Raw genomic sequence first — 26,982 nt, forward strand, 5'->3', positions numbered from 1 at the left:
TCATCATCACCGACTACACACTAAAGTGTGTAGTCTTGCCAGAGTACCCGTCGCAACAGGTTACTCCACTCCGCCAGTAGGGGGACCGCAGCCGTTCCCACCTAAGCCCCGCTCATACCATAGAGCGAACAACCCAAATCCATTAATGTGCACAACCCTTCTGTGGCGGGTTCCACAGAAGGCGAATAATGGGCGTGAAGCCACTCCCGCAAGTGACCCCACTCAGCCAGGGACGCACCCCGAAGATCACAGACAGATACAAACAATCACAACTACCAGCAGTAATCAATTCCAACAACCGTCACAATACTCGTATGATAATATTCAATAATCACAAATCACAACCAACACATCATGTGACCAATACTGAGTAGGGAAACCCTACCTGGAATGCAATACAATCAGACGGTCTCAACAGCTGTAATCAAAAGACCTCCTCTACGAATCCTCCTCCTAACATATGATCACATAATTACTAACAATCATAAAAACTAACAAAACCCCCAAACCCCCAAATTAGGGTTTAAACAAACTTAATAAAATACTATAAAATCGGTACGTAGATCTTACCCTCGACGCAAGGATCACAAGAATGTAAAGAACGATGAATTCCAACCTCCCAAGCTCCGGGATTTGTCAATAATGCGAAAGATGCGAAGTACGTAGTTGAAATTCTTTTGAAGTAATTAGGTTTGATAAAAGTGTATTAAGAAAGTGACGGAAAGGTTTATATACTAATTCGCATTATTAACGAAACCTGACAAAACATTACCCGTAAACCGAGCTACTCGATCGAGTAGCTGACGTACTCGATCGAGTGCCACTTACACGATCGAGTACCCAGGATGCTCGATCGAGTATCCTACAGGCAGAATACATTTCTAAAAACCAAAACACCCTTACTCGACAGAGTAAGGCCCACTCGGTAGAGTACCCGGAGACTCATAAAACCGTAGTATTACAGGACAGACCACGAGACGGACCCGTGCCATTTTTAATACTAAAAATAAATAAATTTTACCTGCCAATCCCAAGTCGTCAAGGAAGCCGTATTCAATATCGAGAACGGGTTTCCGGGACCCATAAGAGTGATATTAAGGCACGACTGTCCTTGTGTATATTGTAGGATGGCATCCCCAATTCCTTTGAGGATGTTATCCTGGGACGCCTTTGCTATGTTACTACAAAACTGCCGAATCTGCCCATATCTACCGTTGTATTGTGCAAAGTAATTGTAAACTTGAACTAAATAGTTCTTCAGCTCTTAGGTTGCAAATAATGACCTGTCAAACAATCAAAATGATTTTGTTATTTGAAGTAATTAAATAATTAACAAAATTAAAAAATAAAAAATAAAAATCATAATAACAAAAGACTATGACACAGTCCGAGATATGAGAATTTTGTGAGTGATAAGACGTCGAAAAGTCGTATTAATTAGTGGGCCATTCCATTTTCGGCCCAAGTACTACCTAAGCCCAATCTATGAAAATAATAAATTAGAACCAAAACATTATAAGGCTGGTGTGTCAATTTCCGGCCCATTTACCCTCCACATGTGAAACATACGCTTAATTTTCATTCCAAAACTAATTATCTTCAATGTAAAAATGGTAATTTTGAAACACAAATTATTGTGTGAGACTATTTTATCTATAAGATTAGCCCAATAACTAAAAGTCCAAATAAATTAGTTAATAAACTTGTAGAAAATTATTTTATTTTGAGAATCTAAAACTTTATATTGATAAATTGTATATTTAGATAAGTTAGTTTTCACCATAAAATGTCGGGTCGTTAAAATAAACTTAAAATAGAAATAAATTTAATTATTTTGTTTGAGTTTCTCTACTCTTGGAACAGACCTATGCTATAGGATGGTCTTATAGAAGAGTTGCTAATTTTGAAATAACGATATAAACTGGAGTTTACGTTGTAAATACTTACCCACACGAACTGAAAGTATGCGAAAACTTGTATATGCCGTCGGGCTCAGCTACGACCTCATCAATTAACTTTCACGATTGGGCTATGTAATCATAACACTTCTCGTTCATATCCTACGTAAAGAAAGAAAAATGTGTTAGTACGAAAATCATTCAAATTAAAATGATAAATGTAATAAAATTTTAAGTCAAAAATCATGACTTGCCTTGAAATCTCTGCTGACAATGGAGCAGTACTCGTTCTCGAGAGCCAAGTCCTCTGAATCAAATACCGGCGCCGAGGAAGCTAATGCCCCGTCGACAATGTTAGGATACTTGATCCTAAACCAAGCCGCCAACACTACAAGGAAAAATGAAATAAAAACCAGTCAGTAGCAATTTTGCTATGCAAATTTATTTATACCAAAAAAATGGAAGCGACGATATTGCGGTATACTTACATCCGCCGTAGGAGCCTCCAAATGCAATCACCCGCGAGCTTTGAAGTGACCAGTCGGATTTTAAGCCTCGAATGGCATTAGCAGCGTCTGCTAATGCCTGATGAGACGTAAGGCAACCCCTTACATATGGATCCATCATCGCTGCGTCGATGGATCCAAGGGGCACCGACTGGCCGTAGAAACGGTGCTACAACACACAAAAATTGATTAAGCATAAACCCGATTTGAATGAACCATTAGATTGATAACAAATATAAGTTTTTAATCACAATCTAAAATGTTCTAATTTTAAGATTATAATGTTTATTGTATATTGATTGATAAAAAGAAGAGCTACATGTCGATGTATATATTTTATAAGATTGTTTAGCAAGCTAAGTATACAAAATATAGGAGTAAAAAGAGGAAGAAATATCAACTAGAATATACACAGACTAAATATAAACAATATATGCTTATGATACTCTTTGATTTGAGGAGTCGGTTGACTGATGATATTTGATATCTTTAACACTAATCTACATAGTATAAAAGCCAAGTTTTTTCTTAGCTTTTGATTGGCTGGTGAATTTATACATGTGAGCCCTGCCATGTCTCCTATACCATTTAATTACCTTCTCCCCTCAAACCAATTCCTCTTATTTCTATCTTTTATTTCTATTTTAATTGTTTATGTTAAAACATAAGTTAAAATGTCATTGTGACATAAATGTTGTAATTTAAAATTTTACATACATTCAACGGGTGTAACATGTCAAATAGCTTTAATATAATTCTAACAAAATACGATAGTATATTATCTGAAATTCAAATCTCCAAATATGGACTATTTATATTGTCACGGTATTGAACGCTTAATCACGCTCAATTATATGTTCATGTATCTAATGATAGCGCCTGCTATTACGACCCGTGCATTTTTTGCACGGGAATAAAACTAGTTAACGTAATTGATTAGTATGACCTCTGATCTTGAAGAAATAACGGGGTCTTTTTCCTAACCAACTATTCTAACAAAATTATTTTACCAAATTAGCCATTTTCTAAAACTATATTTCCTATAGTAAGTTACTAAACATGTTGTCAAGTAAATGTATTTCCCTTTTTCCTACCCCTACAAGTTCCACACTTAGCAACCCCTCTTATGATACTCTCATGAGTCATAAGACTCATAACAAAATCGCAGCCCACTGGTATAGAGTACAAGATACTAGCCAGTAACCGTCTTATCGATCGATAACTTGCAGTCGACAACCAATATAGTTAGAAGACGCTATGATCGACAACTTTTGTTGTTAGAAAATTTATCGACTTCAGTTAAGGGGAGAGGTTAAAACTTCTGCAATCAATAATCCCGAAAGAGGGATGCTGGTTCGACAATTATAATTATAATCAGGGGCGGACCCGGGGATGCGCACAGCACCCCACGTGCCCAACCTCAAGTTTGAATTTTTTTTATGAAAAATGCAGTTAAAATAGTATGTATATAAATTCTGTGCCATAAGGACATTGCAATTGGATGTTGTCTAGTGGATAAAACCAAGATCTTTTTTGCAAGGTGACATGAGTTCGAACCTCATAAGATCCTTTTTTAGTCATTCTTTTTTTTTTCCTTTTCACCCCTTTTTTCCATTTTAGCCCATTCCCAATTTTTGTATATCGTTAATTTCAAGTTTTCTCCAATTAATTCCATCATCAATATTTTTTTTTCTTATGGATGCTAACTATTCTGTACTTGTTAGTTTAACTAATGTCCGCAACTATAAACTATAATTTTGAAATAATTATAGAACACTAATTTCATATTATATTAACCAATTACAAATAATTTATTTGTGTATGTTTCATTTAAAATTGATGAAAATGGCAAAAGGTTTGGTCCCTTTTTAAATCCGCAAAATTTATACTTCTTCAGTATATGATGACATGAAATATTACTTTTTTCCCTTTAAAAATAATTCAAAATTTTAACTTATTTCAGAGATTAACTGAATTCGAGTCAATCTATATTCTATATGCATGGTCTTGGAATATTACATTTTACGGGTATAAATCAAATTTTCATTATGTATATTCTAGCGCGGTCAAATAAACGTCGTTGAAAAGCGCACCCCGGTAAATCGCTCCTAGGTCCGCCACTGATTCTAAATTTCTAGTGGATCTGTTAACAAAGTTGACACATAAGGTAATATCATAAAATTGCCTAATATGTTCCTTCATTGACGATATTTACGTTCTAATATTAATCGAAAAAATCTTAAAAATTAGAAATGTACTACTTACTCTGTAATTTTTTTTTAAGAGAAACACACCAGAAGGCATTAGTAAAAATTTCTTTGTGTTCCTCAAAAAAAAAAAAAAAAAAAAAAAAAAAAAAAAAAAAAAAAACTTTTTGTTATTATGTGGGTCGTTCTTGAGGCAGATCTTCCTTTACTTGGGCTCATAATACAACATTTCCGACCCACAAGTTTTAGAAATTAAATTGGATTCTTTCATTCACAATTCATAAGCCCAGTATAAAAAAAAAAAAAAAAAAAAAAAAAAAAAAAAAAAGAGGACATTTACGTGGTCAAGTCTATTTGCATGGATGGATCCCTATTGAACATTTTCTAGTGCATGTTTTTTTCCTCTTTCAAAAGTAGTACAAGAACATTAAATTTGAATTTGTTTTCTATAAACAAATTCCAAATCTTAAGAAAATACATACCTCGATGTAAACAATTAGGGCTCGAAATTTGGAGGCCGCCATAGTCATTATACCACCACCTTCTGCTACACAATGCTTGACATTGGCCTCGCCCCCTAAGTAAACTAGAATGGGCATCCCGTCTTCATCAGGATGCCCGTCTCTATAGGTATGGTCAATGTAAATCCGTTGGATGAAAGTGGCATTGTTTGATTCGACCCCGAAAACGAAATGGTCTATGTGTTGTTGGAAAGGATATACCTTGACATTATTCGACTCATCGGAAACTCCATAAGATACAAACATTACCAAGGTTGTTAATAGTATACTAAGCTGACGTGGAATTTCCATGAAATTAAGATAAGGGGATGAAATGTTAAGAGATTATTGAAATATCTAATATTGTGAGGAAGTCAGGAAGGTAAGAGTGTGGTGGGCGAGTTTCAATTGAATTATAGTTGGTTTTCACGAAGGGAAGATTATTGACTGAATTATAGTTGGTTTTACGAAAAGGTATTTTTTTTGTTTTTATTGTGAGAAGGTAAAAGTGAATGTGTATCAGTGTATGAGATGATGGTAACGTTTGCGTCAGTTTTTTTTATTATTGAATTAAGGAGAAAAGGGGGAAAAAAAGGCCTGAGTATTTGTGTCAATTGATAAGGCCGTCTCATTTGAAATCGGCGTCACATTTCATCGGCCCATGTTCATCTCGTTAACATTTGCAAATTAGAAGCTGAACATTGAATTTTGAAAGGGACTAAGGTGATGATAATGAGCTGATTGTAGCCAAATTTGGGCCTGTGACAATTATTTTTCCTTTTTCTAAAAGAGTAAAAAATACATGTACAAGATTCTTATAATAAAGCATACTAATTTGGTCAAAACTTTTGCCCATATTGAAGCGTCCCAAGCCATCAAGTAACCGTTTTATTTGCTATATATTTCTACTAGTTTTTGTTCGTGTACAAAAATGCACGGATTTATTTTTAGATAATCACATATAAAATACATTCGCTAATACGATAGTTAAACGTAATATTCTGAAATAATAATTGAATGAAGCGATGTATAACTATACGATTTTAACCCGTGTGCAGATATAATTTTTAAAGGATGCTGATTTTCGCAGTGCAAATTTTACTTATCGTAGTACACGGTTGACAATTATACCTCTTTCGTTTCCCCCACCATTATAAACGTACTACGTACTAGTGTACTACCTTGAAAGAAGAATTAACCCATTACTACTTACTACATTAAAAGAAAAAAGAAAAAAAATCTAGTTAAACGAACTACTCCGTACTACACTGCTCATAGTGCTCAACTTGCTCTTCCTCCCGCAAATGCCTGAGTAAAAATTGATTTGAGTGGACCGTCGTGGACGTAATAGTTTGAGTTCTAAATTGAATGTAAATGTTACGCTGTCCCTCAGAAAGTAGGTTTTCAAGCAAATGACGGTAGTACCATGCGAATTGAATAGGGACGGTGATTCCCCAATTAATTTGAACATAAATCCTAATTAAAAATTATACAAAACTATAATAAAGAGTCAATTTAATTATTAATAATGGATTACTAAATTAAATACTTGATCTATACTCGAATAATCATTCATAATTGAAAAATTTATGTTCAAATTTACGGATAAACAATAGAGAGAAGGTAGAAAGCATTAGGTTTGATTTTTTTGGTAAGGGCAAATAAATGGAAAGCTTAGTGTAAAAGTACTATAACGAGTAAAATATATACTACGAAAATAAATTGCGTTTTTAAATATCTAATGAGCTGACTGAATTCATTAGTATTGAAAAGTAAATTCCACTTAAATATATTTAAGTCATTAATACAAATATGAGTAAAATATATACTACAAAAATAAATTACGTACAAATATACATATTAGGTAACTTCAAACTTTAAATTTTGCAAGCAATGTACGATTTTAAAGTGTGTCGGTTCATATAGGCTATACGTTTATACACATCCATATTTCATATTAGATAATTGTAAATTTTATGAACACTAATTTAGATTGATGACTGATGATTATTGTTTTTTTTATTTTTCACGAAAATTATCACTATCTTAGATCTGTTCATTAATTTTGCCAATCAACAGATGTAATTTTTTTTATGGACGACGAAATTAGTAGCAAATGTTTAATTGTCAACAAATTAGGATTTTATAATTTATTATATTAGAAATATTTATTTATACAAACATATGTGTAAATTATGTACGGTTTTTAATGTGTGGTTTTTAATGTATGGTTATAAAAATGCAAAACAAATGTATATTGTATGATTTTGTATAGTTTCTATTAAACTTGGAATCACTTAAATTACGAGAGATAGTTAAAGCCTCGTTTGGTTCATACGGGAATAGAACCCCCTTGTTAATTTGCAATTCACTGAAATCCAACTCCAATATTTAATTCCCATGAAATGATAAAAACATGTTTGGTTGCCTTTGGGGAGTTTTTATTCCCGTGAATTAATCTCCCGTGTAGTGTTTGGTTGAATCGTATCAATTCACGTGATTTTAATTTCTAATTACCAATATACCCTTCTGAAATATTACTAACACCTAATTTGTAGGGGCAAATAGGTAATTTTGAAAGAAATAAGATGGTGGGGGGTGGGGGGTTGTTCAATTACCTAGGAAGGGGTTGGTAATTAAACTCCTACATCATGTAGGAGTTGAAAACTCCTTTAGAATTGTAAACTCCCCCATTTTGCAATATGAGGGGTAACCAAACAAGTTACCAACTCAATTCATGAGAGTTTAGAATTCCCATGAATTGAGAGGGTAACCAAACAAGAACTAAATACTTGAAAAACATGGGTGGGGTCTCTATAAAGAGAAAAAAAGAAATTAATTTTTTACTTCTTTAAATCAAGAGCCAATCAAAACACTCTAAATGTTATGGATTTTACAGAAAGGGGATTGTAAGTCCACTAATGGTGTGTTTGGGAACAAAGATTGTATTCTCAAATTCGGATTTGGACCAATTTGTATGCTTGGCAAACCTATTGGATTTGAATTTCCAAATCCCTGCCAAATTCAATAACGGCCTGTTTGGGAATTGACATTCCATTCTTAAATATGGATTTGGCCCAAATACCTTGTTTGGGAGTCTCTAAAATTTTAGAATTCTAATTTGGGCCAAATCCCTCATGATTTGTTTAGAATCCAATTGGGCATAAATCAAATACAATCAAAGTAGATGTCATTTACAAATCAATCTGTGACTTCATATCCTTCGACTCTCTATCTCCTCTCACGACTCTCTATCCCATCCGCTTCTTTTCACCATCGGAGCTTCCATGGACATCAAATCGAGCTTCCATTGATATTGTTTTTTGCATAGTTCATCAACGATTCCGATCTTTACTGCGTTCTAGTAAGTTGAATTTTTTTTTAAACTATTAATTGTTTCAATTTTATTTCTAGGGTTTATTTAATCAATAGTATGATCGATTAATTATTGTTGTCCTTGAATATGCATTCTAGTTTGATCGATTTTGTTGTTTTACTTGATTAATTTGTTGTTGTTCAAAGTCGAAATCATAGACTTACTCAATCTGCTCAATTTTTGACGGTTTTCTGCTAATAATCTTCAAGAATTAAGAGAGTGTGTCTGTATGGTGTTAAATATTTGTTGTTTTTTGCCAATTTGATTGAAAGAGAATGCGTGATTGGGTGGGGAAGATGAGGAGAAGGAACGGAATCGAGACGGAGACACGAGATTGTCTTCGCCTGGTTTTGTTTGACATTATTTTGCATTTACAAGAGTGATATGCATATACTTTTTAAAGCATCTAATACACATGACATGTAGCATTGTAGCAGTACTTGCTTTACCAAATTCAGTTTTTGGATGTTATTACTACTACTATTTTAGGACATAATGCAACCAAGCCTTTCATGTATGGTTGAATTTTCACTTGGACGACTCAGTAGCATATACTTCTTGTGTGATTAAATGACTTGTGTCGAGACTTGTATGGTTAAATGAGTTGTGTCGAGACTTGTTCCTCGGGACTTCCGAGTTCAACAATGTGTGGTTGAATTTTCACTTGGACGACTCAGTAGTTTGATGACTCTGAGACCGTGACTCCGTGAGACAGTAGTACATTTTGACCTCCTTAGCTCAATGTTATTTTTTTTTGTATCATCAGATACCTAGATAGGACTTGTAATTCCCCGAACCATCTAACCCAATATTTGAGATGAGCATGAGGTAGTATTAAACTTACGTGACAGAAAAACATGATGACATGCATTTCAGTGCCATGTTTTAAATTACCAGGTTGGTCATGCACACATGCTTGTCACTGGCGATTTCATTGTGCATTCATAGTGTGAGTTCTTATACAAGTTAGCTGCATTCATATAGTACCTTATATCTGAATGCTAGTATATTTTCATGCAATTTTTGTAGATATGATTGAATCAAGGAAACATCTGAGGATAAAAGAGGAAGATGACGACTTTGAATTTCTGCTCCTAGTTGTGAATTTTACTATCGTTGTAGTTGCGAAATCGTAACAAAGGCATAAAGTAAGGGAATTAGCTTGGAATGAATATAAACGTACACAAAAAAGGACTGTGTGGTTAGATACATTAAGAAATAACACGAAGTGTCAAAATCAATTACGTTTTGATAGACGTTGTTTTGAAAAGTTATGTAGAGTTCTTAGATCAAAGGGTGGGCTAGTGACATCTAGAAATGTGACAGATGAAGAAGTCGTTGTATTTTTTCTTCATATTCTTGCTCATAATTTGAAAAATAGAACCATCCAAGCGCTCTTTGCTCGATCCAGTGAAACTGTGAGTCGCCAATTTCATGTCGTTCTTCGAGCAGTGTTAAGGATAGGGAAGCACTACATTAAAGAAACTGATTCTACTAGTGTTATTCATGACCTAAAATGGAAATGGTTCGAGGGTGTGGTTGGGGCAATAGATGGTACTCATATACATATGACAGTCCCTCTCTAAGATCGATTTAGGTATCGCAATAGAAGAGGATTCATCAGTACAAATGTGTTAGCTACATGTGATCCACAACTTTGCTTTACTTATGTTCTACCCGGTTGGGAAGTTTCTGGTTCTGATCCTCGCATTCTTAGAGATGCCCTTCAAAGATATCAATATCGTCTAGAAGTACCAAAGAATAAATATTTCCTTGTTGATCTTGGGTATAGCAATGGTGAGGTTTTTTGGCTCCTTACAAAGGTACTAGGTACCACTTGAATTTATGGAGAGGGAACAAACCCACAAATTCTAAAGAGCTTTTTAACTTGGCACACTCATCAGCTCGCAACACAATTGAAAGAACTTTTGGTTGTTTGAAGAAATGTTGGGCTATCTTGAGGACTAGTAGTTTTTTTTATAAAAAAACTCAAGTTCGAATCATAAATGCTTGTTTTATTCTTCACAACTTCTTACGCTTCGACAAAATGGATGAGACGGTTCTTATAACTCAGGTAGAACAAGATCTGTAAAATGCGTCTGTAGAAGATGGGGAAGAAGATAATTATATTGTTAGTGCTCTACAAACAGAGGAGTGGACTAAATTTAGGGACGACCTTGCAAAAGAAATGTGGAATGACTATCAAGTTAGGAGAGCAAGGTATCATAAGAGACCAACTGCATCTATAATTATTATTATTACTGTTCTATAACTGATAACTCTATTGTTTTCTTATGGGATTAGAATTGGTTAATATGTTAATATGTCAGTCAGCTTATACTTCTTCAACATTATTCTGATTTGATTTAGAATTTCAGCTTGATAGTATACTTATGAACTGGTGCCTTTTTTTTTCTCAGTTTCTGGCAGGAATGATTTTTTTTTTTTTTTTGAAAATTTTGAGTTTGGAGTATAGTGTAATGTCACAAATGACTCAGTAAACTCACATAGCACATATGGCTGATCAATTTCATTTTCTTATGGGATAGTTCAAGTTGCTTTTATTGACTTTTTTTCTAATCCATTTTTTTTATAGGAGATGAGTGAAAAACGAAAGCAAGTTCCAGCCTCTACACAACCCAAGAAAAGAGGCTATATTATTTGGAATACCCAAATGGATACTATTCTAATCTCAATATTGTATAATCAACTAGCTCAAGTTTTAAGAATAATACCATAGCATGCTCCTTATGATAATAACCAGTGGGGACAGTTTTTCTTTTTGAGATGTTTCTTGGTGCCTTAAGCCTGTTCCCAGATGACTTGTACGCATCTGTATCATCCGTCTTTAAAGAGTCTTGAATGAAAAAAAAGTTGTTTCCCTGTGATGCTAATTATTGTACCTTTATGCAAAAAGTGCACCAGAATCATGTATATTCATGTGACTGGTATCACAGATTTCAGCCAGGTCCCTTTAAAATTGACATTTATCGGTAGGTCTTGTTTAAGACCATCTTAAATTAAGATTTCTCACAGCCTTCCTCTTTTTTGCCTTTTTTTGATGTGGTTAATTGTGGTGTTTTTATTGCAGGCTAACCCAAATGTTGCGGCTTATTCAAACAAGTCTATTGAGCATTGGGATGACATATGTGCGTTGGTTGGACCGGATCGGGCCGTTGGTGATGGAGTAGAGCATCATGAAGAGGGTGCTACTATGATGGACGAAGAGGCATGCGATGGTGCGAGTTCAAGCATGGATACTACTTCAACTAGCTCCAACAAGAAGAGAAAATGGGATAATTTAGCTGAAGTCGTGACTAGTGTTGCACACACACTCAAAAGTTACGTTGAAGCTAGACTCAAAGCCACAACTCCGACTTTGGGAGGAAAAGAAGTCTATGATAAAGTTTCTAATGTGATTGGCATCCTCCGTCCTGTAGTGTCGAAAGCCGTGAGCATGTTTATAGAGTCTCCGGTAAAGTTTCAAGTGCTCAAGGATCTTCCCGACGATCAAAAAAACACAAAAACAAATAAAGGTAAACAAACTATTAATACAGATTGGTGATGATAACTTATTTTTCATAAGATAAACTAAAATTCTAAGACAAACAATCGTGAAAGATAATTTACATATATTGTATTCGTACGTTAAAGTTTAATTGTCGCAATTGAAGTATAAAACTGTCTTATACCATATTTATGGCCATAAAATCTACAAAATTCTACCCGTAATTGTCTAATTGATAACTACTGTAAAAGGTTATTGTTTTTGATAAATAAGTAAAAATAAAGACAACTAAACTTGTCTAGTGGTTATTGCCACAACAGTCTTTGAAATGTCTTCTAAGATGCTGTAAATTGAAAAAAAAAAATATTAATAGTTGGCAAACAAATGTAAAAACAAAATGTTAGAAATTTAAAACATTTGATACTTAAATAAATACCTGGCCCCGCTAAACGGATCTAACAAGCCATTCGAAAAAATTATATTACTTGCGAACTTCTTAAGGGACGTTTTAAGATCCTATCAACAAAAAATTATGGTCATTAACTTGATATTTGAGTATTAAAAATTAAAAAGAAATATATTTTGTAATTGATTTACAAATTTAAAAAAGTATTCAGTAATACATGTCCGCCATAGTACGTTGAAATCCACTTATCATGAGGGTATACCCCATATTTTTCGAAACAGTCCTCCTTAAACGTAGACAAGTTAAATGGCTTCTTCTCGAACATAGTCAACTCGCTACAACCGTGATGGGGTACGATTTCACTACAAACCTGAATGACGGATTACAAAATCAAAGACTTTCTCGTTACAATATACAAACTACATTAGGTAAAACGTTAAACGGTTTTATTTCATGTTTTTCTAAAATTTCAAATGCTATTGAGAAAATACACACATTTAGAACATAAAAATAATATTGAACATTTCTAAATGGACTCAACGAAGATTTGGGCTCAAGAAATTGTAAGAACTTATAAATGTTGTGAGTGGGCCTAAATTTCAAGATGGTAAGAAATTATGTGTGTCCATAGCCACTGGACTAAGAGTTGGGCCAACACCAAAATTGGAGGGCCTTGTACAATCTCACGGGTCTGACAGTCCACGAGACGGACCCGTGCCATTTTTAATACTAAAAATAAATAAATTTTACCTGCCAATCCCAAGCCATCAAGGAAGCCGTATCCAATATCGAGAACGGGTTCCGGGACCCATAAGAGTGATATTAAGGCACGACTGTCCTTGTGTATATTGTAGGATGGCATCCCCAATTCCTTTGAGGATGTTATCCTGGGACGCCTTTGCTATGTTACTACAGAACTGCCGAATCTGCCCATATCTACCGTTGTATTGTGCAAATTAATTGTAAACTTGAACTAAATAGTTCTTCAGCTCATAGGTTGCAAATAATGGCTTGTCAAACAATCAAAATGATTTTGTTATTTGGAGTAATTAAATAATTCACAAAATTAAAAAAATAAAAATAAAAATCATAATAACAAAAGACTATGACACGGTCCGAGATATGAGAATTTTGTGAGTGATAAGACGTCGAAAAGCCGTATTAATTAGTGGGCCAGTCCATTTTCGGCCCAAGTACTGCCTAAGCCCAATCTATGAAAATAATAAATTAGAACCAATACATTATAATTTATAAGGCTGGTGTGTCAATTTCCGGCCCATTTACCCTCCACATGTGAAACATACGCTTAATTTTCATTCCAAAACTAATTATCTTCAATGTAAGAATGGTAATTTTGAAACACAAATTATTGTGTGAGACCATTTTATCTATAAGATTAGCCCAATAACTAAATGTCCAAATAAATTAGTTAATAAACTTGTAGAAAATTATTTTATTTTGAGAATCTAAAACTTTATATTGATAAATTGTATATTTAGATAAGTTAGTTTTCATCATAAAATGTCGGGTCGTTAAAATAAAATTAAAATAGAAATAAATTTAATTATTTTGTTTAAGCTTCTCTACTCTTGGAACAGACCTATGCTATAGGATGGTCTTATAGAAGAGTTGCTAATTTTGAAATAACGATATAAACTGGAGTTTACGTTGTAAGTACTTACCCACACGAACTGAAAGTATGCGAAAACTTGTCTATGCCGTCGGGCTCAGTTACGACCTCATTAATTAACTTTCACGATTGGGCTATGTAATCATAACACTTCTCGTTTATATCCTACGTAAAGAAAGAAAAATGTGTTAGTACGAAAATCATTCAAATTAAAATGATAAATGTAATAAAATTTTAAGTCAAAAATCATGACTTGCCTTGAAATCTCTGCTGACAATGGACCAGTACTCGTTCTCGGGAGCCAAGTCCTCCGAATCAAATATCGGCGCCGAGGATGCTAATGCCCCGTCGACAATGTTAGGATACTTGGCACCTAACCGTGACCCCCGGTCCGAAGAGGCGGAAGGAAAAATAGCCCAATCCGGAAACATGGCACCTAACCGTAACCAATGATCCGAAAGGGTAAATAAGGAATGTCAAGTCGTCACATAATGCAAATCGTCACACTTGGATCACAAATACGAGTAACAATGATTGCACAAACGTAACGTAAACAATTCATGTGAAGCATGTATAAGTATAAGAGTATAATAAACATCAGGTGCTCTCTGCCGGTGTGAGCACCGGCTGCCGGCCCACAGGCAGAGGATACATGCTAAGGTGAAACAAGGTCAAAATAGATGAAAGTGTATTCTCTGCTTAGGGTGGCGGGTGCCCACCGGCGAGGGAATACCTTTATAGTCAATTAAGTTCAACATTTCACATTGTGTATTCTCTCCGGTTGGTTGACCTGGTCTGCCCACCATAGGGATACACCCTATTATAAAAGACTCCAAAATTCCATGTACTCGCTGCCGATTGGGTAGGCCGGCTGCCGGCCCACCGGCAGGGACATACACTCTAACATATGAACTTGTCAAAACACAAGGGACTCTCTGCCGGTTGGTGGACCGGCTGCCGGCCCACCGGCAGAGACATACAAAGGCTTAATTTCCAATATTTCCAACTCAGAAATGCAAGGTCTCGCTGCCGGTTGGGTAGGCTGGCTGCCGGCCCACCGGCAGGGACATACAGTACACGAAAATCCATCAAACAACCATCTAAATTCTTCCAAATTCAACTATCTTAATTTCAATCATCTTATACTTCTCTAATATGATGAATACATGAAAAATTACCATATTTGAGATGTCATTAACATATGGGGTGGATTATAAATCATTAAAGTGAGGTTTAATCGTGAAATTATGAGGGAATTACACTAACACCATCTCATATTTCACCATATTACAACAAGACATGAATTTACTCCTTAAACATATGAGAATCATCATACAAGTAATCTACTCAGCATCAAATCACCACAAGTCATGAAAGACACCAAATTTAACATTCATATGAGTCTAATACTACATAATTCACACAATTTTAACACAAAAGTCGAGTAACCCATCACCGTTACCTTTTTGCACTTCAATCTTCTATTGAGTCGTCAATTATGTAGCTATCCTCCTCCGGGTTGTCCAAATTCTCCCCTAAACACAAAAATCAAGATATTAAGTCAAGAACCCATGTTCTTGTAAGATGAGAATTTCGAAATAGAGGAAAAGATGACAACTTTCTTACTTAGAAAGAAGGGAAATGAGAAAAGGAAGAGAATGGCGCGAAAAGGAACAAGATTGGTGAAGAATTGAGTAAGATATGGTGATTTTAGGGTTGAGTGGAGATGGTTCAACAATGGTGGTGTGTTTGTTGGGAAATTTCAGAAATTAGGAGTGAGGAGGATGAAGTTGTGAGGGTTTAGTTGGGGTTTTGTGTAGAGAAAAGAGAAGGAAAAGGCCCATGAGTCATGATAAGCCCAATAACTCAAAATGAGTCGGTTTCTACTAGAATTTTCATCTCAAACCTACTATAATTCAAGACGGAGAATATTATTATTAGAATTTACACTATTATTATTGTTATACGACTATGACAATATTTTATAAAAATAAGTTTTAAATAATAATTATTTAATAAAAATTACTTACAAATTTATTTAAAATATAACGAAAAGCGCGGGTGTTACAAGTCGGATTTTAAGTCTCGAATGGCATTACCAGCGTTTGCTAATGCCTGATGAGACGTAAGACAATCTCTTACATATGGATCCATCATCGCTGCGTCGATGGATTCAAGGGGCACCGACTGGCCGTAGAAACGGCGCTACAACACTCAAAAATTGATTAAGCATAAACCTGATTTGAATGAACCATTAGATTGATAACAAATATAAGTTTTTAATCACAATCTAAAATGTTCTAATTTTAAGATTATAATGTTTATTGTATATTGATTGATAAAAAGAGGAGCTACATGTCGATGTATATATTTTATAAGATTGTTTAGCAAGCTAAGTATACAAAATATAGGAGTAAAAAGAGGAAGAAATAACTAACTAGAATATACACAGCCTAAATATAAACAATGCATGCTTATGATACTCCTTGATTTGAGGAGTCGGTTGACCGATGATATTTGATATCTTTAACACTAATCTACATAGTATAAACCCAAGTTGTTTCTTAGCTTTTGATTGGCTGGTGAGTTTCTACATGTGGGCCCTGCCATGTCTCTTATACCATTTAATTACCTTCTCCCCTCAAGCCAATTCCTCTTATTTATATCTTTTATTTCTATTTTAATTGCTTACTAGTTGAGATCCCGTGCTAAAGCACGGTATTTGTGAGAGTTGGATATATAGAGGCTAGAGCTCGTAAAAATTTAAAATATTTACATAAATGAGTACTTATAATAAATGTTGTAATGTACTAATTATATTGTTAGTAGTATTATATAAAAAAAGGGTTATTATTCAAAGGATTTTTAGATTAAGTTATTTTTGTGTGAACCTATTTTTATTATGAAAAGTAATGATAGCTGCGATTATGGAACAACATAATCTAATATAAAGTCACTATTTTTTTATTGCATTGATCAGAAAAATTTATAGATGACTTAATCTTTTAGTTTTAGTTATAGGAGGATTATAGGGGATAAGAGGATTGAGTTAGGTACGAAATGTAAAGTTATAGGAGGATTATAGGGGGATTAAGAGGATTGAGTTAGGTACGAAATGTATCTAAAGCGCATATTGACCTTATAACGGAACATATATAAACAGTATACGACACATCTAGAAGGATGATTTACAAACAATTAAAAATACTATTTACCCTAATACTCTTTTTTCTTTTATTTTTAATAGGAAAAATTAAAAGTATTGAATCTTACTCCATATACTTTATTAAGAACTACCCATATTAATAAGGATGAGATAACTTTAAAAAAAAAGACAGTTTATTTAAAAAAAATGCAAATAAAATTGAAACCATGCAAATTTATTTATTTAGTATGGGTGCATCTTGTATGTCAATGATTAAAAGATTAATATATTTCAGTCAATATATTTCGTAGTATATAAGTATATAATCTTGTAGGAAGATTTGGTAGTGTATAATATCAGCCCCACTTTCTTTTGTACTATATCAATTGCGTTGAATTCGGAAAGAATAATTTAATTTGACTTTATAATTTATTGAGATATTTTATTATATGGCAAATTTGTTAGTAAATCAATCATCAATTATTATAATTTTAGCGTGGGCCCACCACTATTGTCAATTATTTGGGCGGGAAAATATTGAGTAGTTCTTATTCTTTTAGTTTAGTGGGGATGTTAAAACATAAGTTAAAATGTCATTGTGACATAAATGTTGTAATTTACAATTTTACATACATTCAACGGGTGTAACATGTCAGATAGCTTTAATATAATTCTAACAAAATACGATTGTATATTATCTGAAATTCAAATCTCCAAATATGGACTATTTATATTGTCACGGTATTGAACGCTTAATCACGCTCAATTATATGTTCATGTATCTAATGATAGCGTCTGCTATTACGGCCCGTGCATTTTTTGTACGAGAATAAAACTAGTTAACGTAATTGATTAGTATGACCTCTGATCTTGAAGAAATAACGGAGTCTTTTTCCTAACCAACCATTCTAACAAACTTATTTTACCAAACTAGTCATTTTCTAAAACTATATTTCCTATAGTAAGTTACTAACCATGTTGTCAAGTAAATGTATTTCCCTTTTTCCTACCCCTACAAGTCCCACACTTAGCAACCTCTCTTATGATACTCTCATGAGTCATAAGACTCATAAATAAATCGCTGCGGGCCCACTGGTATAGAGTACAAGATACTAGCCAGTAACCGTTTTATCGATCGATAACTTGTAGTCGACAACCAATATAGTTAGAAGACGCTATGTTCGACAACTTTTGTTGTGAGAAAATTTATCGACTTCAGTTAGGGGGAGAGGTTAAAACTTCCGGAATCAAAAATCCCGAAAGAGGGATGCAGGTTCGACAATTATAATTCTAATCAGGGGCGGACCCGGGGATGCACACAGCGCCCCACGTGCCCAACCTCAAGTTTGAATTTTTTTTATGAAAAATGCAGTTAAAATAGTATGTATATAAATTGTGTGCCATAAGGACATGGAAATTGGATGTTGTCTAGTGGATAAAACCAAGATCTTTCTTGCAAGGTGACGGGGTTCGAACCTCATAAGATCCCTTTTTAGTCATTCTTTTTTTTTCCCTTTTCACCCCTATTTTCCCTTTTAGCCCATTCCCAATTTTTGTTTATCGTTAATTTCAGGTTTTCTCCAATTAATTCCATCATCAATATTTTTTTTTCTTATGGATGCTAACTACTCTGTACTTGTTAGTTTAACTAAAGTCCGCAACTATAAACTATAATTTTGAAATAATTATAGAATACTAATTTCATATTATATTAAGCTATTACAAAAAAATTATTTGTGTATGTTTCATTTAAAATTGATGAAAACAACAAAAGGTTTGGTCCCTTTTTAAATCCGCAAAATGTATACTTCTTCAGTATATGATGACATGAAAGATTACTTTTTTCCCTTTAAAAATAATTCAAAATTTTAACTTATTTCAGAGATTAACTGAATTCGAGTCAATCTATATTCTATATGCATGGTCTTTGAATATTACATTTTACGGGTATAAATCAAATTTTTATTATGTATATTCTAGCGCGGTCAAATAAACATCGTTGAAAAGTGCACCCCCAGTAAATCGCTCCTAGGTCCACCACTGATTCTAAATTTCTAGTGGATCTGTTAACAAAATTGACACATAACGTAATATCATAAAATTGCCTAATATGTTCCTTCATTAACGATATTTGCGTTCTAATATTAATCGAAAAAACTCAAAAATTAGAAATGTACTACTTACTCTGTAACTTTTTTTTTAAAGAGAAACACGCCAGAAGGCATTAGTAAAAATTTCTTTTTATGTTCCTCAAAAAAAAATTAAAAAAAAAAAAACTTTTTGTGATTATGTGGGTCGTTCTTGAGGCAGATCTTCCTTTCTTGGGCTCATAATACAACATTTCCGACCCACAAGTTTTAGAAATTAAATTGGATGGATGGATCCCTATTGAACATTTTCTAGTGCATGTTTTTTTCCTCTTTCAAAAGTAGTACAAGAACATTAAATTTGAATTTGTTTTCTATAAATAAATTCCAAACCTTAAGAAAATACATACCTCGATGTAAACAACTAAGGCTTGAAATTTGGAAGCCGCCATAGACATTATACCACCACCTTCTGCTACCCAATGCTCGACATTAGCCTCGCCCCCTAAGTAAACTAGAATGAGCATCCCGTCTTCATCACGATGCCCGTCTCTATAGGTATGGTCAATGTAAATCCGTTGGGTGAAAGTGGCGTTGTTTGATTCGACCCTGAAAAAGAAATGGTCGATGGGCTGTTGGAAAGGATATACCTTGATATTATTCGACTCATCGGAAACTCCATAACATACAAACATTACCAAAGTTGTTAATAGTATACTAAGCTGACGTGAGATTTCCATGAAATTAAGATAAGGGGATGAAATGTTAAGAGATTATTGAAATATCTAATATTGTGAGGAAGTCAGGAAGGTAAGAGTGTGGTGGGCGAGTTTCAATTGAATTATAGTTGGTTTTTACGAAGGTAATTTTATTGAATGAATTATAGTTGGTTTTACGAAAAGGTATTTTTTTTGTTTTTATTGTGAGGAAGGTAAAAGTGAATGTGTATCAGTGTATGAGATGATGGTAACGTTTGCGTCAGTTTTTTTTTTTTTTTATTGAATTAAGGAGAAAAGGGGGTAAAAAGGCCTGAGTATTTGTGTCAATTGATAAGGCCGTCTCATTTGATATCGGCGTCACATTTCATCGGCCCATGCTCATCTCGTTAACATTTGCAAATTAGAAGCTGAACATTGAATTTTGAAAGGGACTAAAGTGATGATAATGGGCTGATTGTAGCCAAATTTGGGCTTGTGACCATCATTTTTCCTTTTTCTAAAAGAGTAAAAAGTACATGTACCAGATTCTTATAAGGGTAAATTATAAATAAAGCATACTAATTTGGTCAAAGCATTTGGCCATATTGAAGCGTCCCAAGCCATCAAGTAACCGTTTAATTTGCTATATATTTCTACTAGTTTTAGTTCGTGCACAAAAATGCATGGGTTTATTTTTAGATAATCACATATAAAATATATTCGCTAATTCGATAGTTAAACGTAATATTCTGAAATAATAATTGAATGAATCGATGTATAACTATACGATTTTAACCTGTGTGCAGATATAATTTTTAAAGGATGTTGATTTTCGCAGTGCAAATTTTAATCATCGTAGTACACGGTTGACAATTATACCCCTTTCGTTTCCCCCGCCATTTTCTCTCTCTAATCTCTCTCTAACATATTCTCTCTAATCTCTCTAATTAAACACACCCATTTTTTCCTTGATAAATCATGTACTACGCTCATAAATTATGTAATTCATAAAAAAATTAATTTTACAAACATATGTATTGCAATTATAAACGTACTACGTACTAGTGTACTACCTTGAAAGAAGAATTAACCCATCTTATCTTAATAAAAAAAAAAAGAACATTTAAAGGATTTTTGTGCAGCCACGTCATCATAGCAAGGTTTTTTTAATTTTTTTAAAATTCCGGAAATACGGGTCCCACGGAGAAAACTACGTAATTAATTAAAAAATAACGTATGTTCTGATTTTATTTGCGAAATTGTTCAGAACGTACTGATTTAATTATTCGAATACAACAACTATTGTAGTCTACCATGAAATTTTCCAACATTTGGAATGATATTAGACTATTTTCGTTAATTCTACAATTATGTTTCTTTAATTTGATTGTAAACCCTTTTCAAATTTGATAACTATTTCCATTTTATAGAGATATTTATATTGTTTGCTTTTTATTATTTTCCATATATTGTATTTATTATATATTATATACTATATACTATATACTATGTTTCATGTTACAACACCGAATTTGTGGGTTTATATCACATATTTAAAACATGTGCAAGTTTCAATCCCTTGCAAATTTAGCACGCGTTTTATTCTATTATCAATATATAAAAAAAATACAAAATAAAATATCCATGTATATTACTTAACAATTTTTAAATATTTACCGTGATTTCAGTGATTATAAGTTCATACCCGTGCAATTTTGTACTGGTTGAAAACTAGTTACTACTTACTACATTAAAAGAAAAAAGAAAAAAAATCTAGTTAAACGAACTACTCCGTACTACACTGCTCATAGTGCTCAACTTGCTCTTCCTCCCGCAAATGCCTGAGTAAAAATTGATTTGAGTGAACCGTCGTGGACGTAATAGTTTGAATTCTAAATTGAATGTAAATGTTACGCTGTCCCTCGGAAAGTAGGTTTTCAAGCAAATGACGGTAGTACCATGGGAATTGAATAGGGACGGTGATTCCCCAATTAATTTGAACATAAATCCTAATTAAAAATTATACAAAACTATAATAAAGAGTCAATTTAATTATTAATAATGGATTACTAAATTAAATACTTGATCTATACTCGAATAATCATTCATAATTGAAGAATTTATGTTCAAATTTACGGATAAACAATAGAGAGAAGGTAGAAAGCATTAGGTTTGATTTTTTTGGTAAGGGTAAATAAATGGAAAGCTTAGTGTAAAAGTACTATAACGAGTAAAATATGTACTACGAAAATAAATTGCGTTTTTAAATATCTAATGAGCTGACTGAATTCATTAGTATTGAAAAGTAAATTCCACTTAAATATATTTAAGTCACTAATACTAATATGCGTAAAATATATACTACAAAAATAAATTACGTACAAATATACATATTAGGTAACTTGAAACTTTAAATTTTGCAAGCAATGTACGATTTTAAAGTGTGTCGCCCTATATAGGCTATACATTTATACACATCCATATTTCATATTAGATAATTGTAAATTTTATGAACACTGATTTATATTGATGACTGATGATTATTGTTTTTCTTTTTCACCAAAATTATCACTATCTTATATCTGTTCATTAATTTTGCCAATCAACAGATGTAATTTTTTTTATGGACGACGAAATTAGTAGCAAATGTTTAATTGTCAACAAATTAGGATTTTATAATTTATTATATTAGAAATATTTATTTATACAAACATATGTGTAAATTATGTACGGTTTTTAATGTGTGGTTTTTAATGTATGGTTATAAAAATGCAAGACAAATGTATATTGTATGATTTTGTATAGTTTCTATTAAACTTGGAATCACTTCAATTATGAGAGATAGTTAAAGCCTTGTTTGGTTCATACAGGAATAGAACTCCCTTGTTAATTTGCAATTCAGTGGAATCCAACTCCAATATTCAATTCCCATGAAATGAAAAAACATGTTTGGTTGCCTTTGGGGAGTTTCTTTTTCCCGTGAATTAATTTCCCGTGTAGTGTTTGGTTGAATCGTATCAATTCACGTGATTTTAATTTCTAATTACCAATATACCCTTCTGAAATATTACTAACACCTAATTTGTAGGGGCAAATGTGTAATTTTGAAAGAAATAAGATGGTGGGGTGGGGGGGTTGTTCAATTACCTAGGGAGGGGTTGGTAATCAAACTCCTACATCATGTAAGAGTTAAAAACTCCCTTAGAATTATAAACTCCCCATTTTACAATATGAGGGGTAACCAAACAAGTTACCAACTCAAAGTGAATTAAGATAAAAACAAGTCTAGAGTTTCCTAGGGCTCCCGTCTTCGTTTCTTTGCTCCTGTCAAAAGTTTTTCTTTTGTTCTTCCTCTTTCTCGAGGATTTACTCACGATTTCGATTGTGAGTAGGTCTCCGATCTTTGTTTTTGTCTTTGTGGTTTTTGTGTGCAGGTGCCGATGGAGAGTGGATCAAAGGGCCTTCACCGGGAAGGAAAACAGCCGATGGGGGAAACCGAGGATCCGTTGGTGTGGGACGAGGAGGATGGAGATGTCACGGAGGCATGGAGGATTCTGTTGGTAGGGAAATTGTGGGCAACGAGGGCAGTTAATATTGGAGCTTGTGTCCTCCAGTTAGTGCGGATAACGTCATTGCACATACACTTGTACGGACAAGTGGGAGCTTGTTGGGGTTGGTGTCCTTAACAGTTAGTGCAAGGACTTATAAACCTCTAAAAGGATCAAAGGGCATACTTTGGTATTATTATCAGTTGATCCACGTTTATCAATAACGGTTGGCTTGCTAGATAAGTTTGACGTTATTGTCATACAGATGGCGGTGATCAACTGGTCCCTAAAAGTCACACCTATAGGATACGTTCGAGAGATGTGACGGTATGAAAATCTTTGTCATGTAGATGCCAAAATTGACTAACCGATTAGTCCGAGTTATTTGACTAGTAATTAGTCAAATATGTGATGTTGAGATATTATATTTAATACGGATTAAATATCATGGGCTAAGGCGAATTAACCAATTAATTCGTAAAATTAAATATAAGCGATTTATATTTAATTGTATATTGAATATAATTATACAATCTTGTTTTTGTCGGACACGTATTAATAATTGACTAACCCGTATTATTAGCTGATGCCTTAATTTCCGATAACCGATAACAGTTTATAATCAGACCACGTCGTATACACTTAGCGAGCTATGGACCGGATCACGAGCTTAAGTGAAGAGGAAATTAAAAAGCCCATGAGGCTCCCTCTCCACGGTTTGGCCGAGCCATCCAAAGACATAAGGGGAGTTTCTCCGATTGTCTAATCTAATCATTTTTTGCCAAAAGAAATTAGGGTTTCGAGAACAGTGCCTCTCGAAATTCGGATCTCTCATCCAGTGAAAAACTCACATCAGTTCTCCCAATATTGCAAGGCAATCGGAGAACACTGTTCTAGCACAAGGGCATATCTCGGACAAGTCTTGGGTGCAACGATTAGGAGGAAATCTGCTTTGATTTCTGTTCTTTACGCCGAAATTTAAAGGACCCGAGGTTGATTTCTTGTTCCTTATCGTTTCTTTATGTTTTTCGTTTTATGACGATATTCACATGTAAATTTTACGTTATAGTCCTATAAAGAAAGGGTTTTATACGGATCTAACCCTACAAGTGGTATCAGAGCGAGGCCACGTGAATTTTTATATGTGTTTTTCATCAAACGATTGTTGAAACGATGAATTTTGGTTAAAAAATTTGTCTCGGCAGCCATTTTTTTTACTCGGCAGAAATTTTTTTTTCATTGCTGCGTTTTTGGTTGCTTTGGGAACCGTGTCTTGTTTACACGGTTGCTCTTGTTGTTGTTTTGTCTCGAAAACCAAACCGTGCCATGTTTTACACGGCTGTTTTGTTTCAAATTTCTTGTTGTTTTTACATGTTGTTATTTTATACGGAGATTATAGCAACATGTCAAGTTTTTGTCAATTGTTAGATTTTGTTTTCAATCAGTTTTGATCAAAATTGCGTTCATTTTGTCTCGCCAAAACTGTTTCACGAGGGTTTGAAGTTTTCAGAGGTTTTTGCACTCGATCGACCAAGTTTTAATCGATCGAGTGGGTTTTCTGTCTTATTTTTGCTCGATCGAGTCCCTGTTGTACTCGATCGACCATTCAAAACCTTTTTGCTCGATCGAGTCCCTGTTGTACTCGATCGACCCCTTTCTAAACCCTACTGCTCGATCGAGTTGTCCTCGTACTCGATCGAGTAGATTTGCTGATATAAGTTCTCGATCGACCTCCAGTTTAGTCGATCGAGTACTCCCTGATTAGCATACCCCTCGATCGACTTGCAGTTCAGTCGATCGAGCCCTTTAGTTCCTCGATCGAGCACTTGTGTCCCTGGATCGAGGGATTTCGTCTTTAACAGCTTTGAAAATTTGTTTCTTTTGATTTAAATTTTCTTTTGGCTTCAATATGTACTTTATACGGATATAGTACACTCGCTTAATAGTGAATCGGTTCACTCACGTACCATATAGTTGTTTTAAAGCGTCTTTAAAATGACGGATTGTAATGGATTAAAATTAAATGATAGAAGCGATTTTATCACATGAATTTTAATCATTAAAAGGTGGTTTGGATAAATTTAACATAATTACGGAATTATGTCACGAATGAATTTGTTTTTAGTTGATGCATTTTTATTTATCGTTAATTTATGAATGCCGTGAATGCCTTTTATTACGTATTTAATTTTACAAACGGTTGTAACTTAGTGTGGCCTTAGCAGAACGTGTTACCGTAATGATGGAATACGGTCTTGGTTGTATTTTGAGATCTTGTATCTCCGTTTTGGATTTTTCACTTGTAATTACAGTTTTAATTAGAATGTAAATAGGTTTATATTTTGTAATTTTAATTGTAATTTTTGAGAAGACCAAAGATGGAGACCAGATGCTCACTCCCGCTACTTGGATCAAGATGGAACATCAAGACAAGCTTTTCGGGTCCAACGGTGGATTCCAAAGTTGTATTATGTTCTTATACTAGGATAGGCCACACCAGGAAATTTTTATTTACGTTTTTGCATTCCTTATTTATTTTTCGCAACGATAATATGCATCATATTCCGCCTAAAAACCAAACCACCTATTTATTGCATGGCCGACACATATAGAGGTCACGAGTTAGTTTTCATTGACATTCTCATGTCACACGTTTTAAAGCCATCATCCAAATAAATTCATTCACGACAGACGCTAGTTATTCGTTCACTTAAAATGAATTATAATTTAGTTGATGGGATCTTCCTCGTATAAACTAAAATTGAGAACGGTCTTTATAGGTCAAACTCCAACGAGTCCCTTCTTCGTCGGTAGGCATAATATGACCCCTTCTACGTCGGGTAAGTTGGAACCGATTGACCTATTTTATCTCAACACTATGGTCACTCGTACGATCATGTGATCATGGTGGACTATAGATAGGATTTACGGAAATCTATCGACCAAGAGTTCTTCCGGAAGAATTAGCTAAACAGTTGGCTTATCAATTTACAGAAATTGAGTCTTGGGATCACTTGTATCATTCTTGAGGGAGATCAATTATGCAAGTGCGAGAGTCTACATGTTTAAAATGAATTTTAAAATAGACTTAAATCACCTCGATGAGTTGCTTATTTCGTTTTGTTTTTTTCTTTCTTTTCAGTGTAGATCACGTTTTTAAACTGCTAAACAACAAATGGCTGGTTCAAGTGATAACCCAATGCCAAGTGCCACATTGGACCGTGAGTCCTGGCTTAGGATCTTCATGAATCGGATGAATCGTCTACTCGGATCGAAGAATGATGGATCCAACTTCGCGGACCGGGAGGCGGCATTACGGAATGCCGCGCCTGGCGACGGAAGCTCAAATATCTCTTGGAGCCCATCCGGCAAACCCAGGTCCCACGGCTAGAGCTGCGAAGTCACCAAGTTTAATGATTTCGTATGGAAGCGGGTGCGATTAAAAACGTACTCATATTTGCAATGGAACCCAA

At 34.1% G+C, this 26,982-nt stretch overlaps 1 protein-coding gene across 1 annotated transcript; it reads right to left on the bottom strand.

The window, feature by feature from the left end:
* Positions 1–2,018: 2,018 nt before the first annotated feature.
* Positions 2,019–5,423, bottom strand: LOC141589884 (uncharacterized). Its single transcript, XM_074410504.1, has 4 exons — positions 5,094–5,423; positions 2,387–2,573; positions 2,153–2,286; positions 2,019–2,060 (listed from the first exon to the last, which is right to left on the bottom strand). The coding sequence occupies exons 1-4, from the start codon at positions 5,421–5,423 to the stop codon at positions 2,019–2,021; spliced, it is 693 nt and encodes a 230-aa protein (XP_074266605.1).
* Positions 5,424–26,982: the final 21,559 nt, after the last annotated feature.

This window comes from Silene latifolia, chromosome 7 (genome assembly GCF_048544455.1).
Source record: "Silene latifolia isolate original U9 population chromosome 7, ASM4854445v1, whole genome shotgun sequence".
NCBI lineage: Eukaryota > Viridiplantae > Streptophyta > Magnoliopsida > Caryophyllales > Caryophyllaceae > Silene > Silene latifolia.

Excerpts from the sequence above, each read along its gene's own strand:
- LOC141589884 (XM_074410504.1), bottom strand. The coding sequence starts at position 5,423 with ATGGAAATTCCACGTCAGCTTAGTATACTATTAACAACCTTGGTAATG. Across the intron at positions 2,574-5,093 it reads CCCTAATTGTTTACATCGAG|CACCGTTTCTACGGCCAGTC; the intron begins GTATGTATTTTC and ends TGTGTGTTGTAG. Across the intron at positions 2,287-2,386 it reads TGGAGGCTCCTACGGCGGAT|TGTTGGCGGCTTGGTTTAGG; the intron begins GTAAGTATACCG and ends TTTTCCTTGTAG.